Here is a 20,246-nt window from a genome sequence, read left to right as displayed (position 1 = left end):
TGAAACCTCCTCCTATAAAACTATATCATATTTTAGAAATAAAAATGGTACTAATTAAATATTGTTAATATTTTATTTCTATTTAGCCTTCATACAAGAAATGTGAAATCACTGTCAAATAAACATACGTTAATAAGTTAACGTATTAATATCTTTAACTTTAAGCTATAGGCTAACATAGGTTGATTATATTATTCTTATAGATTGAAAAAAGTGCTTCAGCCAGGATAAAGAATATGAAAAGTGCTCAGAGTTGCTGCAGAAAACAAACCAAAAGCACATGTTGCTGAGGGACATTGAGTGTTGATGACACCCTGAATTCATTTTGATTGATGAATCTGAATGTAGTGTTTACATGAACGCTGAACGAGTGATCGGGTTGTTGTGCGCATTTATGTCACAAGCTTCAAATCAACCAGAATAGATATTTTGACATGCGCACACGGCACAAATATAGTTTCCAGCTGTTTGCACATAATAACTCCATTCGCCGAATCCGCCATTTTTGTCCGATAAAGCAGTCAGGAGAGTTAATTTAGTAGATTAACGTTGGAGGATTTGAACTTGAGAAGCGCAGTGTAAGAAGATTACTTCTTATGTTCATTCATGTTTATTTGATGCTATAAATTAACTAGAAGGAAGAGATGATCGGTTCACGAGCAGCTTTAACTGAGGCGACAGCGATCTGTCCGACACATTAAAGAGCCACAAAACGGTATTTATTGTTTACATTTCATGACAAAATTGCCAAATTTGAAAGTTGAGATTTTGTTTCACATCTAAAGTAACCTGTTCTGTCCTATCTGTCGGCGCGTTGTCAGTCTCCTCTCTGCTCTGCGATGTATTTTTCACTGCGTGAGAACAGTGTGGCGTGAGAGCGCCGTGGCTTGTTGGACATAGCAACAGTAACTAAAGGGGCGGGTATTTGCGAACGGTCAATTTGGAGACAATGAACATATGAACCGTTGTGCCGTGCTGCTTATATTTATCACGCAGTAAAAATTAAAACGTAAACATAGCCCATGCCTGCAATGTATATAGAAATATCGGAAATGTGTTTAAAAATCATATCACCGTTATTGAAAAAAAAAAATATTGCGATACATATTGATATTGAATTATTGTCCAGCCCTAGATGAATTTACTAATTATTCAAAACATTTAGGATAATGTAGGTAGACAATTGAACTAAAATAACACTGTGCAAGTGGTTTTTGGATATTACAAATTGTACCTTTAAGATGTTCTGTGAATAATAACGGTTAATCAGCAACACTAAAATGGCAAGAGGATATCAATAACTATCCTTTTTAGTAAGAGTTTTAATGTGATTGGTTAATTACAAACAAAGTACCATGCCCCATTATGAAAGGGTGTGCACATTTATGTAACAAGATAATTGTAGATTTTAAATTTTTCTTCTTAAAAGTTTCTATTTGCTTTAGGCTATATGTGGAAAAATATGACAATTTTAGATGGATACATTTTTTACCTCTCAAAAAGTTGTAATTTTAACAGGTGTGTGTAGACTTTTTATACCCACACTGTAGAACATAACTTCATGACAGGAGAGAAGAGAGACAGCAGACTTATGCTGCCTTTACGTAATATCGGAATTATAGTAGATACTACTTTCTTTATAAATTTTTTAAATGGACATGAACAACCTCTGAAGTCCAAATTTGAAGGCGATAATGAGATCGCAAACACGAATTCAGAAGTGGAAGGACATTTCCGATGGCACGTGAATGCAGCATTATTACTAGAGGGCAAAAACGCAAAACCTGCCAGAAATGTTTTGCATAGGGCTGAAGCAACGGGAATACCTGGAACTTTCTCTCCCAAGATCGCCTCATACAAAGCCACAAACACATTTGCATCACACTCCGAGATCCGTTCCAGCCTCAGGTTAATGTGACATTTCAACAAAACGTTGTTTGCCACGTCCACCCAATCTATACAAAAAAAGTACATAAAACATTTCAAACATAGTATTTTATCAACACTTATTCTAAACATGGTTTTAAGCAAACATACAGCATAGTATAGTTTTTTTTTTTTTTCTTGTAATTTTTGGTCAGAGGAAGGAGTTTGCTGCATCAATACAGAGACAAAGGCCTCATCCACACTACTGCATTTTAGTTTAGAAACGGAGAATTACAAAGAATACGATCTCCGTCCACACCAGCGTTTTAGCTGCGTATTAGAATTGATCACCGTCCACATTAAAATGACTGAAAACGCGGATCACGTGACCATTCACCAACACTGAGCATGCCCGTGTAGGGCGCATGTAGGCAGTTATAGCATTGTAAAATGCAGAATTTACTTGCACAACAGCTGCTAGCAAAGACATCAACGTCAGTAACGCTTGTAATTCGTTATCCATGTTGCAGTCAATAACGTTACATAGTCCAGGCTGTTTTTGTATGTTTTATTCCCGGGGACGGGTCATGTAATGGGTGTCTGACGAATCAGGGAAGGATACGCCATGACTGATGACACCCAATCATAGAGCCGAGCGTGAGCCTCTGCGTCATCGTTTGTAAAGTCCTCCGTTTTGACCGTCTTCACTAAAACGCCCTCCGGAGATTCAAAACGGGGTCGGAGCATTTCTAAACTTCTCCGTTTTAGGTCTTCGTTTTTGCCGTTGTAGACTGGACGGGAGGTGCAAACGTAGCAAAAGGTCTCCGTTTCTAAACGAAAACGCAGTAGTGTGGATGGGGCCAAAGAAAGATCATCAATCATGAAGTTTGAAGTGCAAAAGTTAATTTCAGTAATTCAACTTAAAAGGTGAAACTAATAGGTATATTGTATAAACTCATTACATGCAAAGTGAGATATTTCAAGCCTTTAGCCGCGTTTCCACCGAAATTACCCGGAACAATTTGTACCAGGAACTTTTTTCCCAGGAACTTTTTTTGCCCCAGACCAGTTGCTTTCTGCGTTTACACCGCGGCCTAAAGTACCGGTAAGATTACAAACTGCGCGCAACTGCTCCTCCCAGTCTGCGACGGACAGTAATCAGTTTTGAGCGCCACATTTATAATAAATATGGAGGAGATTCAAACTGTGCTGCAGTTGTTTGTGATGTATTGGTTTACTAACGAGGTAATTAACAAAACGGCAGAAAAGAGACGAGCACTGATACTAAAGCGTGTTCAGAAAGCTCGTAATGCTATAAAATTAGACGATACGGACATTGACCGTGAGATGGCTGGGACGAACGCGCAGAAAATTTCCTGTTACACAAATACGCTTAATAAAGCCTGAACCTCGTCGTCGGTCCAGCTGTGTGTTTTTTTTATTAAATTCCATATTTGCAGACAGACAACTCTTACTGTATGAAGCCACGAACCACAATAGATTTTTAAAAATGCCGGTTAAAATAGAATGCTGCGTGGAGTCATCCAATCAAAATGCGGCGTGAACACAACCAATCGTTCAGCGCACAAGTCCCGCCCCCGAAAGTTCCTGAACTTTGGAAAAGTACTACCTCGCCAGCAGGAACTTTCAGAGGGGGAAATATTTACCCGGAACTTCATTTAGACCCTGGTTCCTGCGGTGTAAACACACCGAGTACCAGCGCAAAGTTCCTAGTTCCTGGGGAAAGTTCCTGCGGTGGAAACGCGGCTTTTGTTTCAAGCCTTTAAAACCCCAAATTCAAAATCTCAGAAAATTTGAATATTACATGAAATCAATTTTAAAAAAGGATTTTAAATACAGAAATGTCAGCCCTCTGAAAAGTATTATCATGCATATGAACTCCGTACTTAGTTTGGGCCCAATGGGGTAATCTAGCAGCCGGAAACCGAAGCTTCCCCGGGCGCCGCCAATTGATTAGCAGACCATCTGCTGTTAACATTCCATTGACTCCCATTCATTTTGGTGTCACTTTGACAGCGAATACCTTTACATCTGAGGTGTTTAAAGACTCCATTTGTCCATTATATATTTCTAAAGATACACGACAATGTATAAAAGGCTCCATTACCTTTTATTTTACGTTATGGCGCCATAGAAGCAGTTTTTATAAAAATAGGCTAACGATTGCATAACCACTCGCCTCTTTCGCACAGTCGAGAAATTACCGTATAGACAGTCGGAGAACCTCGCAAGCAATCGGGGGGATGTGGAGGCATATTCTTCTGCATTTTTCGGGCTCATGTCTCTCATCTTTCTCTTGGCAATGCCCATAGATTCTCTATGGGGTTCAGGTCAGACGAGTTTGCAGGCCAATCAAGCACAGTAATCCCATGGTCATTGAACCAGGTTTTCGCTCTTTTGGCAGTGTGAGCAGGTGCCAAGTCCTGCTGGAAACTGAAGTCAGCATCTCCATAAAGCTTGTCAGCTGAAGGAAGCATGAAGTGCTCTAAAATGTCCTGGTAGACGCCGGCTGCGTTGACTCTGGACTTAAAGTCTGGACAGCCGATGACATAGCTCCCAAAACCAACACAGACTGTGGAAACATCACACTGGACTTCAAGCATCTTGGATTGTGTGCCTCTCCATTCTTCCTCCAGACTCTGGGACCTTGGTTTCCAAATGAGATGCAAAATTTGCTTTCATCAGAAAAGAGGACTTTGGTCCCATGCGCTTTATTAAGTCCAGAGTAGAGCCCGACCGATATATCGGCAGGCCGATATTATCGGCCGATATTAGGCATTTTCCAAACTATCGGTATCTGCATTTATAATGGCCGATAAATGAATATATAAAAAAAAACGGACAAAACTGCCTTCATAGCCTTCAGGGATATATTACATGTGCTTCATGAGGCACACGCATCTCTTGCTCTCTTGCTCTCTCTCCCTCTATGCCGTGCACGCGCTGCGCGGTTTGGAGCACAGTCTCTGTCTCGCGGGCGCGCTCGCTCTAGATTCCGGAGATTAACTAATTCGCGGGCATCAGTGAGCCGCTATCAATATGTGGGAGACTTCCAGAACTTCCGTGAGGCTATTTTTTTGGTGCTCCCTCAGCTCTTGGTGCCCTACGCACAGCGCGTGATGCGCGTGGTAGGAGCGGCGGCACTGGTTAAGTGAGTTCATGGTGAGTTGGTCACGATACATTGCTATATTGAAAATGTATGTTTTACAATTTGCAGTATGACGTTATCCATTGCTAAATTATGGCTCATCATAGACTAGCTAATGCCAGTATCAGTGGAAGGCCGCTAACGTTAACGAGCTTGGAAACCACAACAAACTTATTCTGCCTAAATAAAGTAATGATTACTGTTTATAACTAGCCAGGGCTCCAGACTGCGACCAAATGGTCGCATTTTGCGACCAAAATTTTAGAGTGTGCGACTGAATTTTACATCCAGTCGCACATGTGCGACCAGTAGGCTAAATTTGTCCGTTTTTTTTTTTTTTTTTTTTTTTTTTTTTTTTTTTTTTACACGTTAAACGTGGAAGGGGCTTATCAATGAATCCGGAATGTGTGGCAGTGCGAGAAGAATAGGGAATGGCCACTGTAAGTGGCTAATGTGTGGAGGGGGAGGGTCCTAGAGATAATCGAGCGCGCGTTTAAACGTCTATGGGAAGGAGACGGAGACAAATATCACAGCCAGCCTGCTGTGAGCGTCTGAGCAACGAGCAAGCGAACTATTGACTCGTTCTTCCGATCTGCGGCTAGTATGCCTGTTAAATTCACTTGCTGGCTTCTCAAATAAAACATTACAACAGCAATAATAATAAAAAAACGTGAAGAAAACGATTACTCTTTGTGCATTGTACAATGTGAGTGCCAAATGCTCGAACATGACCTGTCATTTACGCCGTCATCACCCGGGAGTAGAGGTCTTCACGGGTCCAAAAATTTCGTACCCGAACCGGAAGGGACCCGTAATTTGCTACACCGAACCGACCCGGACCCGACTATTATTTCAAAAGCTGGACCCGGACCCGTGCAGACCCGATAAATTTTTTGTAAGCTGGACCCGAAACTGCCGGGAAGACACAGACCCGACTGGACCCGATTGTCACATTTTCCACCTTAAACTGCTATTACAAGTCAATAAACCTGTTGCGAAAAATTACAACTTTTTGTCTTACCTAATTTAAGGAGCCGTAGCAGCGTAAAGTTAGTAGTCTCTCCATCCTTTCCTTGTAACGTTACGTTACGTTACCTGACTGGCTGTGATGCATTACAATCCTTCGGCTCCGACAAGAAAGTTATCCATGTTATTCCTCTCGTTATTCCACCAAGTCCAAGCTTAATCCTTGTTATTTCAGCTTCAAAAGTCCACATGATGTCACGGACTCACGGTGACGGATGACAAATTAAACGAGTTAGCTGCTAACTCGCACAATAACTTTTGGCTGTTTGCCTTTTTGAACTATAATAACGATTGCTCGTTCAGTGCCATGGCCGCTGCGCTGACGTTATTTATCATCTCCGTGCTCTCTGCTCTGCATCATCGAGTCTGAATCTGACCACTAAAACTTTAAGATCGAACAAAACGATTAATTGACATTGTAAAATCTAAAGCGCGGTTTGGCTGTCCCTCACTGAAGCTCTGCTTCTGGTAACTGGTTGCCATAGAAACATGACACGCGCTTGACTGCAAATGCGCGCTAGCTGGATGGATCAACCTAAAATATGCTTTTTAACGCAATTTATTTTGAGTGTCAAAGTAAACATTCATGTGACAGTTCACCTCAGATTATGTTACTGATTTAAAATATATTAAATATGAGTGTGACAAGACGCATTTTTGAGATTTGATGACTCGCACGGGTATTACACACAATGTTAAACAGACCCGGGACCCGAAGTAATAGATTCGACCCGACCCGGACCCGGCTGATCATTTAAAATATAGACCCGAACCCGTACGGGTCCCGGGTCGGGTCCCGGGTCAACGGGTTCACCTGAAGACCTCTACCCGGGAGTTGATAGCGCACGAGCGCAGGCGAGACCTGAACTGCAGATGTTACCATCGGTGTTTAAACTAAACTCATTTATTTTGCCAATGCAAACATTCAAGAGCAAGACGCGAAAGAGAACTCGCGTGTTGCGTCTAGATTTGTGCGCGCGTGTGTGTGTGTGTGTGTGCGCGCGCGCGTGTCTGTGTGTATGCGTATGGTTAGCCTACTCATCTCGGACAGCGCGCAAATATTATCTTTCAAGTTATCTTTCAAGTCTTGCTCTTGAATGGACAAATTCACACAAAAAGTATGTCAACATGTCCGTCTTGATGAGCTCGTATCCTAGCAGACATAGTAGCCTATCTGTTATGCATGCCTTAAGTGAACATGTATGAAGAAAGACACTCACAGTATCGGTGTAGTAGGCCTACTGAATCAGCTCTAAATGAAATAGCTTTTGTAACTTTAATAAGGATTCATCCTTAATTTATACAGTCAAATATGCAATGTTATTTTACATTTGATTATTTTATTCAATGTCTGTACCTGAAAACTAATGTTAGACCTACCTGAAAAGCATAGTTTATTTTATTAGTAGGCTATCTTTGCTCTATTGTATTTATTTGTGCTTTTGCTTGTGGTTAGATTACTTCTGAATTTTTTTGACAGTAGTCTTTTTTTCCCCTGAACATAACACATACCGAATCATACCGAAACCGTGAACCTAAAACCGTGATACAAACTGAACTGTGAGCTATTTGAAATGTTGCAGCCCTAGTAGCCTACAGTGTCACAGTCGGATGATGATTCAGAGTGAGAGGTTTTAGTGGTGAAAAAGGCCGAACCCACCATTTTCGGGCTGCGAGAATTCAGCTGGTTGAGGTAGTACTGTAAGGAGACGAATTCCATGAACAATGTCAGCTTGCTGTTGCAGCTAGCTTGCATGTTGCAGTCGCTACCCCATAACTGCGGGGAACACGAAGTTTGCCGACATTGCAGGCACTTTACAGTTTAAACACAATACTCTATTTAATAACAATCTTATCCTCAAGCATAGAGTATGCGGTGTTAATAAATCAACTGCCGGTTGCTTTTAGAAGACAAGAGGCTGTAACGTTAAATCAGAGTGCAAAGGCATTGTAATTTCTGCATCTATTATCAAAGTATTTATTAGTAATACACTGGAAATGACTAGAAATGTGAATATTTGGTTAGTATGTTGATTTACAGTGTGTGCTCCTAAATTTCCTGGTTGTGCTCCTAAAATTTTCAGTTAGGGGCCACTGTGCTCCTAGGGAAAAAAGTTAGTCTGGAGCCCTGCTAGCATAGTCCCTGCATTGTAAAATGTAAGTTAGACTTGCGAGGTGTGAACATTTAGACATAGAGAAAAAGTATCAAACGTAGCTTGTGCATAAAAGTTCGCTTTTTTTTTACACGTTTGTGAAATCCAATGACGCCAAGTGTGTGCGTTGCAGACTGTCGTTCAGCCGCAGCATTAACGAGTCACATAATGGATTTAGATCGCTAAATAGTAGGTTTTAGAAGGCAGGCAGCAACTGATGATTCAAAATGGTTTGATGTAGCTTGATGGAAAGAATTTAAAAAGTGCAGGTAAAGGGATAAGCAAGCTGACATTGTAGTATAATGTAGACAGTAGACATTGTAATAATTTTGTGTCGTTTGGTCCACGGTGGTCCACAGCCCTCTCACAGCCTGTTGTTAAACAGATGTGTCGCCTTAGTGGCGCGAAAATTTTCACGTAATCGTGGTGCTCGTATGAGGAGGTTTGCAAGGTACCAGCTGAAGTGCAGCAAGGACTTTGCAGCTTTGATTACGGACTACAGTTCCCGTACACGCGTCCTGTTCCGTGCTCCAGCACGGTTAGCGCTCACACTGCATGCGAACCGCGCCCGAGTCCAACTGAACCGTGCTCTGGCCCACCTCTTCCAAGCGGGCCAGGGCCGGCTAATCGAGCCGCGCCCGGGCACGGTTCGGAGCACTCACACTAGTCAAACGAACCGCGCTTTGGTGGTCAAACGCACTCGGGCACGGTTCAAACTGGCTAGTGTGAGTACACCCTAAGACAAGGTTTTTTGTCCTTTTTTAGGTTGATAAAAACCTTTATCTTGTTTAATGATAATATAGGCTAAATGTCATGATGATGATAGTAATAATGTCATTTTTATTTATTTTTTGTAATTATTACTGTCAATAATAATAATAATAATGCTGGTAGTAATAGTTGTGGCTGTAGCAGCAATCATTTTATTTGTATGTTTATTACTACAAATAACTAATGTTAGGGAAATCTGTTAATGTTTTGTTGCGTGTTCTGAAATTTTGTTCTGAAAATTAAAAAAATATATCGGAATATCGGATTTTAAAACCAACAGCTTTTTATTGATTTCATGTAATATTCTAATTTTTTGAGATTTTGAATTTGGGGTTTTCATAAGCTGTAAGCCATAATCAAAATTAATAATCTTAATCTTGAAATATCTCACTTTGCTTTTAATGCGTCTATATAATATATTAGTTTCACCTTTTAAGTTGAATTACTGAAATAAATGAACTTTTGCACGATATTCACATTTTTCGAGTTTCACCTGTATTATGAACACACATAAGTTAAAGGACTATGTTTGGCGCTCTACAGCGCGCCGTCCAGCCTCGTCAGTTGAATTAAGCTTTATGACTTCAATTTATGATTATACTGTCCGACACCATCGGATTTAACATTTGTTCGACTAAGTTACAAGTATTAAAAAAATCCCATATTTTAACTAACATATGTCCTGTAGATTGACAGGTTGATATGAGTTAGCATCACTAACACAGGGTCTATTACTACATTACAGTTTACATACTGCCTTTTGAAAATGTTTTTATTTGAAGATGATTTTGATCATTAAATTACACAGACATAACAAATAAATAATGTGGCACTTCAAACCAGAACGTTAAGTTAGCATGCGGCTAACGTAAACAAATGATTAACGTTATCATCAGGCAGCAGCACAAACTCACCCTTCTCATCGGATCCCATTGAGGAGATGTTACGCTTAAAGTAATAAAGATGTTAATACACAGTCCATCGGCACTGACTAACGTTAAACCGCTTCAGCTGATCAAAAAAATAATAAAAGATGATGTTTGAAATAGAATAAAACAGCAACAGCGGTTTAAAACCTTACCGCGCTCTAATTGGCTGAGACTCCAGTGACGTATAAGGGTCTTCTTCTTCTTGTGATTTCTGGCAGGCTAGACGCATCTATGGCGTATTGCTGCCCTCCTCTGTTCTCTAATCGCTATTTAACACTTATTTAACACTACTTATTTATATATTTTTATATACTCCCATGTTTCGCAGATACTCCATCAGTTTTTTTCAATTTATTCCAACTATCTAAATTTAATAAAGAACATAAATTAAAAACAGTTTCTCCAGTTGTTCCCAGTTCCCTGAACAATTTCTTCCTTTGATTAGAGTACCTCTTACACTGCACTAATACATGCATCACTGTTTCCTTATCTCCACATTCACACTGTCCATCAGGATGTTTACCAATCAGAGCCAGCCCACTCCTCAGCCCACAATGCCCAAGCCTCAATCTAGATAAAACTACTGCATCTCTTCTCTTACACCTATATTTACATCTGTCTTTCTCTACCATTCTTTGTACAGAATAATAAGCTCTCCCATTCATTTTACAATCCCATGACTTTTGCCACATTTCTTTTACTGACCTATTTATTATTTCTGAGTAATCTGGTGACCCAAACTGCAAATTAATTTGAACCCTTTCCTCCTGCACTGCTTTCTTTGCCACCTCATCTGCCTCCTCATTACCCTCCACATTACCCTCCACACCCATATGCGCCGGAACCCACAAAAACGTACTCGGTTACTAACTCTAGAGAGAGGAACGAGTACTGCGTTGTCGTAGCAACGCATTCGGGAAAATCCTTTTCCACGAGAATACTGAAGCAAAAAATTATCCTTAATTTTGTATCAATGTAAAACGCATTGCCACAGCATAAAGACCTAGGCGAGACGGCTCGCGCGCCTATTGGCTGCTGTGCGGCAAATGCTTAAGCCAATGGAGCGAGCCCATGAGTGACGTCACACCCAATGAGGGCACTTCGCGCCCTCCTGCGTCACGTCCCGCCGAAACGGGCGTGGCTTAGGGCTATATATTTCGCTGACAGGCTTATGAACTCTGATTTTTAAAGCGAAAGCAACCAGAGCGCATACACGGCAAGAAACGCAGTACTCGTTCCTCTCTCTAGAGAGAACCGAGGTTACGTTAGTAACCGAGTACGTTCTCTTACGAGAGATACTCTCGTACTGCGTTGTCGTAGCAATGCATTGGGGAACACCCTGTAAGACGCCGTGTGTGCAGTGATCCGACACCATAGACCCAGAGCACTGAGCTGGGGTTCATACAGTACATAATCACCTTTAGGACTCACAGAGAATCCTGAAAGAGGTGGGTTCTAACCACCATCTCCCACAAAAGTGACTGCATCCAGCAGATCAGTATATAGATGACTGCGCTTAGCAGATCAGTATAACGTTGACTGCGCTTAGCAGATCAGTACAGAAAAAACTGCGCTCAGCAGCTTCAGCATAATTATGCCATAATAGACGACTGAAAAGTCAGTCTAACAAATACGGCTATTTAAACCGAAAATATCTTGGCCTGTAAGGCGGGTACCTCAAGGTTATAAAACCTGATAAATGTAGACGGTGAGGCCCAGCCTGCCGCCATACAAATATCCTGTAAGGCAATCCCACTCGACCAAGCCCACGAAGAAGCCATACTTCTCGTGGAGTGCGCCCTAACACCCAAAGGGCACTGAATGCCTTTGGATGCGTACGCTAGACTTCCATGGTTTCAAAGCTGCAACGCAAGCTTGATTGACCTTGAGGCGAAGCCGACCGGTGGCCCATGCTTTGCATGGCACCCTCCCCTTGAGCCATATCTGCAGCGGGCGCATGCGTAGCAGGCCCAGCTGCAGTACTGCAGATGCTGAGGCCATCAGACCTAGCATTATTCTGACTGGGAGATAGCGAACTCTTTTCCCAGTTTACTGTGAGACCGAGATTCTCGAGGTGACTCAGCAGCAGTGCTCTGTGCGCCACTATCTCTGAATGAGATTGGGCTAGAATGAGCCAATCGTCCAAATAGTTTGAGGGGAGCGAGTGCTGCGTCCATGCACTTCGTAAATGTACGGGGAGCTAGAGACAAGCCGAATGGCAGGACTTTGTACTGGTATGCCTGGCCCTCGAAGGCGAATCTCAAAAATCGCCTGTGACGTGACGCAATTTGTATTTGAAAATACGCGTCTTTTAGATCTACTGACACGAACCAGTCTCCTTGGCGAACATGCGCGAGGATTTTTCTGGTCGTTAGCATTCTGAACTGGCGTTTCACAAGCGCTTTGTTCAGCTGCCTCAGATCTAGTATGGGTCTGAGACCCCCGTCTTTCTTGGGTACCAGGAAGTATCTGCTGTAAAGCCCCCCTTCGCTCTGAGCCTGAGATAAAGGTTCGATAGCCCTTTTTCTCAGAAGTTTCTGAATTTCGGCTCGAAGTAGATGTGCTACGTTCGAATCTACCGAAGTCTCGACGCGCGCCGCGTGGCGGCGAGGGCGTCTGCGAAACTGTAGCGAATAGCCTTCTTTTATGATGTTTATCACCCATTTTGAAACCCCGGCTTTTCCCATGCATCTGCACGTGTAGCTAGGGGTTGAGTGAAAAGCGCGCTCTGATCGACTCGCGATACAGCGGCTTTCGCGAGCTGCGACATAAGTGCCTTGCTCGTAACATCTGAGGCCGGGGCCGCGCTTATGAGAGCGGGCAGAATGTCCGCGCTCGACCCCTCGACAGCCTTTAGGCGGGAGAGGGAGAGCTGGACAGGTTCCATGGGAACCGTAGTGCTTGTGTGGGAACGCGGGCACTGGGGACCGGGCACGTTTACCACCTTTATAGCATCGCTCGCCGGAGCGGAGCGCCTGCACGCAGGTTTCGTTTTTACAGAAACCGTGCGATGAGCAGGAGGTAGCATTAGTGGGCACTGGGTAGTGGGCACGTGTGCTACTTTTAACGCGCAATCGAACTGTGTCGATTTTATGTGCGCGGGCCGTGTTTGTGTGTAGGGATGTGCACATTACAGCGGGCAGATTTACTACACAAGAAACACCATCGGCCGTGGCCGGGACACCAGAAAATGCACTCTTTAATGGATTTATCTGGGTAGCCGTGAAAACGGCTGTTGTGTGCAGGCAAGCGGCCATTGAGCGGCCTGTTGACTGCAATAATCTTAGGTACAATCACTTCTCTTGGGACTGCACGAGCGGTGAGCTTCGGTGAGGGTCCGGCCGCAGCAGGACTTGAACACTGGCGCTTCCCTAGCAATGCTAGGATGTCTTCGGGGGCTCTGGCTTCAACGCTACCTTCTGTCGCGGGCCACGCGGCGCGGGGCGGCGACCGGAAGAGCGAGAGCGCGGTCTCGAGCTCTGGGTCTGGCGGCGCTGAGATGAGGAGCTGGGCGGCGGTCTCGGCTGTGAGCCCTGAGCGGGCGGTTTCGCACGGCCTGCTGCAGAGCTGGAGCGCTTCGGCAGGAAGTGCTTCATAGCCTGGGTCGCCTTCTGCACCTCCGCATACCTGTCGGTGAAGTCCTTCACCAAAGTCCCGAAGAGGCCAGCAGGGGAGAGCGGGGCGTCGAGGAACGCGGTCCGTTCTGCTTCTGGCATGTCTGAGAGCGTCAACCAGAGGTGCCTCTCAGACACGGTGATCGCCGCCATGCTGCGTCCGATGGCTTGGGCCGCAGACTTCGAAGCGCGAAGAGCCAGGTCTGTAGCGCTTCTCAGATCCGCCACGCAGATCGCATCGGGTCCGTTCTCGTCCATCTTGCGGAGGAGATCGGCCTGGAATATCTGCAGCGTCGCCATGGAGTGCAGCGCTGACGCGGCCTGTCCGTTGGCGGCATAAGCGCGACGGAGCAGGGATGACATCGTGCGGCAAGCCTTTGAAGGCAGCGCCATCTTAGCCCGCCGTCCAGCGGAGGGTGGGCATAAGTGGGCCGCGATAGGCTCTTCGACCGGCGGGAGGGAAAGGTAGCCTCTGTTTTTAGCGTCGTCGACCTCGGAGAACGCTAGGGAAACAGATGACCTCGTCCTCGTAGAAAACGGGGAAGTCCAAGCTCTCGCGACCTCCTCGTGAAGCTCAGGAAGGAAGGGGGCGGGCTTTGAGACAGGTGTCGACTTCTCCCCGGGCAGAAAATAGCCATCCAGTCGGTTTTTAGCGGGCTGCTCGGGCGAAACCCACTCAAGGCCAAGGCTCGCCGTGGCTTGAGTGAGAACGCGCATGAGCTCCGCCTCGATGCTCGCTCTTTTTCCTTTCGGCGTGGGGGCAGGGGGCGCGAGGTCCGCAGAGCTCGCCCAATCCTCGCTGCCGGAAGCCAAAACCGAGCACGAGTCCTCGTCCCTCAGCAGGTCGTCGATAGCGATGTCATCGATGTCGTCGACGGAAGCGGCGGCAATCTGCGGTCGCTGTCCGTCGGGTATCGACGCTGAGGAAGCCGGAGACACAGTTCGCGGGCACGCCGGCGAACTTTGACGGCTTGACGGAGGTTCGGGGTTCCGCTGTGCACGGCGCTTTTTACGGCGCGGCACAACAGCGGAGAACACGGGCTCCTGGAACGACGCCAGGCGAGTCCGCAGAGTCGCCAGAGGCAGTAGTTCGCAGTGATGGCAGCCGCCATCCGCGAGGGCGATAGCCGCGTGTTCCTCGCCCAGGCAGGAAGTGCAAATCACGTGGCGGTCCCCGTCGCTGAGCGTGGTTCGTTTGCACGAACCGCAGAGAGGCATCTCGAAGAAGACGCCGCTCTAGATACAAAAGAGAGAAAAAGTGTGAGTCGCGCCGGCGACCTCACACACACTCAACACAGTGAAAGGATATTAGCGCCGGAACGCGCAGCTGGAAGGCGACGAAGGCGGCGGTGCCAGCAGCTTGTCGTGACTTCTCCCGCTGATGTGCTCTCTCGACGGCGCCGCTTCTCTGCTCGGATCAGCGATGAGGTGCTCTTCGCTGAAGGATTAAAAATCAGAGTTCATAAGCCTGTGAGCGAAATATATAGCCCTAAGCCACGCCCGTTTCGGCGGGACGTGACGCAGGAGGGCGCGAAGTGCCCTCATTGGGTGTGACGTCACTCATGGGCTCGCTCCATTGGCTTAAGCATTTGCCGCACAGCAGCCAATAGGCGCGCGAGCCGTCTCGCCTAGGTCTGTATGCTGTGGCAATGCGTTTTACATTGATACAAAATTAAGGATAATTTTTTGCTTCAGTATTCTCGTGGAAAAGGATTTTCCCGAATGCGTTGCTACGACAACGCAGTACAAGAGTATCTCTCGTAAGAGAACCCCACCTCATACCCTGCTTTGTGAATTCTATACAACACCTGCAAAATTTCCACAAGTAAGTCAGGTCTGGACTTGACGTATAAGGATTGCCGGTGTTGCAATATATTCGGTTCCTGAGATATTTGGTTCCAGTGGGAGGTCTTTTTGTGGCTTCAAAATCTCAGTTACTATACACTCCCATAATAAAGCTTGGAAGAGCCAAGATATTTTTTAATATAATCCCGATTGTTTTTGGATGAAATAATAAAGTTATACAGGGGGAGTACGTTATGGGATAATTTTCCTTTTTGGGTGAACTAACCCTTTAATGATCCATAGTGGTGTGCACTGTAAAAAATATTTTATGACAACATATGTTTTTACATTACTTTAACTCATCAAAATAATGCTAAGCAAAACACAAGAGGTGTTTAAAACATGGTAAACAAAGGCATGTTGCACAATTTCTGATCTTGGGGATTGCCAAACTTTTTTTTGTCAGCCAAACTCAGTTGACCAAAAAAAAATGTTTGTAGTTTCCTGAGATTTTAAAGGGGTGGTTGATTATGATTTCACTTTTCTACTTTTAGTTAGTGTGTAATGTTGCTGTTTGAGCATAAACAACATGTGCAAAGTTGCAATACTCAAAGTTCAAAGCAAATGGAGATTTTATTTTTTTTAAATTGCTTTTTAAGGACTACAACTAACGGCTGGTTGGGACTACACAACATTCCTCCCGGGTTAGTGACATCACCAACCATAGAATTTACATAAACCCCGCACCCTGAACACGATTTATGTAGAATGCAGAATAGTGTCATGTCAAGTCATGTCTAATCAATGACTAGAAGATAACTACACATAAGCTACATAAATTCATAAACATTCAGAAATGTCCTTTCCTGACTCAAGAAGAAGTGGACAACATGTAGAATGCAACATAGTTGGGAGCCTTAAAGCTACACTGTGTAACTTTTTTAGTTTATTCTTAGCTAAAAACACTTAGTTCTTTCAAAAATATATGTGCTCATTAATGTATATTTACTTCGTTCAAGTAATAAAGTATTCTCGTGAGTGTATAATATGCCATTGAAAATACATACGGGTGAGGGGTTCGAATGTTGGTCGCCATGTTGCCCCCACATGGAAAGAACCTATATAAACATATATGTTTTAATATAGGTTTTTAATTATGTGACATAAAATTGGCCGTTTTCCTATATTATATGTACATATATATATGCACACATATATATGTGCATTAGGGGTGTGCAAAGCAGCCGCTATTTGTATCTGTATTTGTATTTGTTGAGGGGGGAAAAGTATTTGTATTTGTATTCGAGTAAAATTCAAAATAGGCGTAAAAAACGTAATCGTAAAAAAAAAATTTGCGTTACACTTCTAATTTACGTTATGTGTAAGTATTCTTTAATTATATCCATTATAATAATTATGGATATGCAATATTGGTTGATGTTTTTCCATAAATCCAGCAATGAAACAAGGAATGTCATTGAAAAGAAAATAACAACAGCCTTTACCTCATCCATGGTTAAACCAACAACTAATACCATTGTGAACATTATGAAGCCTACAGCCTACATCTTGCTGTCTGCAACAGACAGAGTAACTTACGTACCATATAACTCCCACACGTGCATACAATTCGACAAAACTACACAAGCTTTTTAACCGAACTGTAAGGCGCGCTATATTGGTCCAATGAGGGTTTCCAATAGCACGGGGAAGGTTTCTTGCGCGTTCCGTCTTTCCAGCATCTCAAAGTAATTTGGGTTAAATGCAATACATTTCTCATATGCATTTACTCGTTATTTCATCTGACTCCATAAATGAAAGGTTTTGATAATATCTATGCATCACTAAAAGTGAGCGAATGTTTGATTATTACTTTTAGACTATTAAATGAACAAGGTCAAAATCAGTTTGAATAATCAAATGTAACAATTTATTAAATCAGGTCAATTGTATAATCAATTCAAAGATAATCAATATAAAGCATGAATAAAAAGAAGAGATGCGAACCCAACCTGATGCAAATTACATGAGGCTGGAAGTCTCGGTCACTTCCAGCTATCACGGGCCAGTCTAGATACAGAAAAGCCCAGATTCCTCTGCCGCATTCCATTAAATAGCCAAAACCTCTTTCATATGTTAACAATGGGAATTTACATTCAGAGTTGACACCTTTTGGGGGTAGGAGACCATTTGCCAGAGACAACCTTCCTTTGTGTGTCAGTTTCTCTAAACTTCTCAAAACCTGATTTCTTTTTGTTTAATCTAGTTGGAAATGAGACATTTGTACCACTCACTCTGAGACATTTTAAATGATACTAAACATAATAATCATTCACATTAAACCACATATATATTCTTGTGTGAGTCTTTGGTGTGAGAGGGAGTGAAACTGTATGGGGTAGGTCAGATGGTAATTTCCAGCAAGGTCCTTTGTCCAGACCAGTCTATCTCTCTAACCAGTTTCTCCAGTCTTACAGAACGTTAACGTTACTCTGTCAACAGCCTATTGTCTAAATTACCGCGCTAAACAGCTGACGTTACGTAAACAGAGCGAACATGAGAGCACCCGACTGCAGACGTCAATAATGCCGCGTAATGGAATAATCTCCCGATCAAACTCCGCTTCTCGAAAGTTATAAACTGCCTCAGGAACACAGTTAAGGTACAAACATCTATTCAACAAAAATAGTGATGGAGTTAAGTGTTTTTTTTGCTGAGCCGAGCCCTCTCTGTTGCTGTGTGGAGCAGCCTGTGTCCGTCACTCACTCATCCGGGCGTGCACTGCGGTCTCATGAGGAAACGCAGCTTTTTGATATAAAGTTTTTCTTGTTCCCGAATACAAATATTTTTTAAAGTATTTGTTCGAAATAAGTATTTGTAAAAAACACGTTATTTGTGCCTTTCCGAATACCGGATTCGGGTTCGGCTCCACCCCTAATGTGCATACATGTACCTATATAGGTACATATATGCATGCATATATGTACGTATATGTTCACCTATACGTTTACCTATATATTAGTAAAATTATTAATGTATATATGTGTGCATATGTCACAGGTCGGGGGGGGGTCAAGCCAGACTGCACCCACCCCTGAAACCCAGGACCACCTCGAGGAGCGTGCCAAAGACCAAGCAGACAAATAAGTAAAAGTTAACAAGGTTTATTGAATAAAATTAATTTTAAAAAGTCTTGATTATGCTTCTGTGTCCCCCAACCAGAGCGGGACCAGACCTCGGACCCCCGGGAAGGCGTGGAGTTTTCTTCACGGCAACTCGTGCCCGGACGTGACAACTAGGGGAGGAGGAAGTCGGCCACCGGCCCGATGAACAGTTAAGTATCCTGGTGAGCCAACCTTCTTGGTCCGTCGAACGATCAGGACGTGGCCGGTGCGGGAGCTGGTGACCAGAAAGGAACCTTCTACCAGGCAGGTGAGTATCCAAGCACGTACACCTTTGTTTGGGTGCAGAGCGGGACGGAGTCTCGTGATCGTGGAGGATCTTGCACTGGACAGGCAGGCAAGTATCCAGGTGAGCCAACCTTCTTGGGCCGTCGAACGATCAGGACGTGGCCGGTGCGGGAGCTGGTGACCAGAAAGGAACCTTCTACCAGACAGATGTGTATTCAAGCATGTATACCTTTGGTTGGGCGCAGAGCGGGACAGGGTCTCGTGGTCACAGAGGATCTTGCGCTGGGCGGACAGGTAAGTATCCAGGTAAGCCAACCTTCTTGGACCGTCGAACGATCAGGACGTGGCCGGTGCGGGAGCTGATGGCCAGAAATAATCTTCTACCAGACAGGTGAATATCCCAGCGTGTATACCTTTGGTTGGGCGCAGAGCGGGACAGGGTCTCGTGATCGCGGAGGATCTTGCGCTGGACAACGGATAAGTATCCAGGTAAGCCAACCTTCTTGGACCGTCGAACGATCAGGACGTGGCCGGTGCGGGAGCTGGTGCCCAGGAAAGAACCTTCTACCAGACAGGTGAATATCCAAGCATGTGTACCTTTGTGTGGGCGCAGAGCGGGACAGAGTCTCGTGGTCGCGGAGGATCTTGCGCTGGACAGACGGGTAAGTATCCAGGTAAGCCAACCTTCTTGGACCATCGAACGATCAGGACGTGGCCGGTGCGGGAGCTGGTGACCAGAAGGGAACCTTCTACCAAACAGGTGAATATCCAAGCACGTATGACTTTACTTAAGCGCGGAGGATCTTCCTTCAAGCAGACCTCCCATACAGGACCTCGGCGGAGGACGGCTTCTACTACACAGACGGAGTGAACAATTCAATTTCATGCATATTCTCTTCAATGAAGTAACGAGAGCTTACGGCTGGGGGGTGCTTCGGTCAAGCCGACAAGAGGACACTTCTAATGTCCTTCTCTCCTTCCAGCAGACATCACATAAAGGAACCTGGTTGGAGGGATTCTTCTATTTGCACAGACAGAGTAAGTTATACGAGTACACGCAGTCTTCCAACATGTAAGGATAATTTTCACATTAAACACCTGGAGTCCATCTTCAGTGACAGCGATGAAATTTCGAGATGGTGAGTACACGGCGGTTAGTATATATATATATATATATATATATAAGAGAACAGGAGTTCAATGATCACTCAATCCACCCACGCTCAAGTGACACGACACTCGTGATCAATACACTTCACAACTTTACATCCGTCTCGGTGCAGGTGCATACATTCAATAAGATCCAAGATCATACTACTTATCTCCCTTCCAATGATGATGGCGTTCTCCAGTCTTCACTCGATTCCCATAACTCACTCTTTCCATCCCTTGACATCTTCACTCGTGTTCACTCGATCGCCGTTGCACCCTTCACACAGCCGAACAGCCGAGCCCCCGCAACACTCTTCAGATACCTCCACACATCAGCAACACCGCCAAAGAAACCGACTTCTCTCGGGGGA

General features: G+C 44.3%; 1 protein-coding gene across 7 annotated transcripts in view; it reads right to left on the bottom strand.

Moving 5' to 3' along the window:
* Positions 1 to 10,110, bottom strand: part of LOC307007292 (centrosomal protein of 95 kDa-like) — a 276,695-nt gene extending 266,585 nt beyond the window's left edge. For 4 of the 7 annotated variants that reach the window (XM_079629107.1, XM_079629108.1, XM_079629109.1 and 1 more), the window contains exons 1-2: positions 9,900 to 10,110; positions 1,827 to 1,955 (exon numbers count right to left, since the gene is read on the bottom strand). In XM_079629107.1, the coding sequence (XP_079485233.1) occupies positions 1,827 to 1,955; positions 9,900 to 9,918 (148 nt within the window). In that variant the 5' untranslated portion in view covers positions 9,919 to 10,110. The remainder of the gene's footprint in view (positions 1 to 1,826; positions 1,956 to 9,899) is intronic. The other 3 variants (XM_079629111.1, XM_079629112.1, XM_079629113.1) reach the window with 2 other exon arrangements.
* Positions 10,111 to 20,246: the final 10,136 nt, after the last annotated feature.

The sequence above is a fragment of the Phoxinus phoxinus genome (genome assembly GCF_949152265.1).
Source record: "Phoxinus phoxinus genome assembly, chromosome: 11".
Classification (NCBI taxonomy): domain Eukaryota; kingdom Metazoa; phylum Chordata; class Actinopteri; order Cypriniformes; family Leuciscidae; genus Phoxinus; species Phoxinus phoxinus.
Note: the sequence above shows the minus strand (reverse complement) of the source record. Positions and strands in the feature narration are given on the sequence as shown.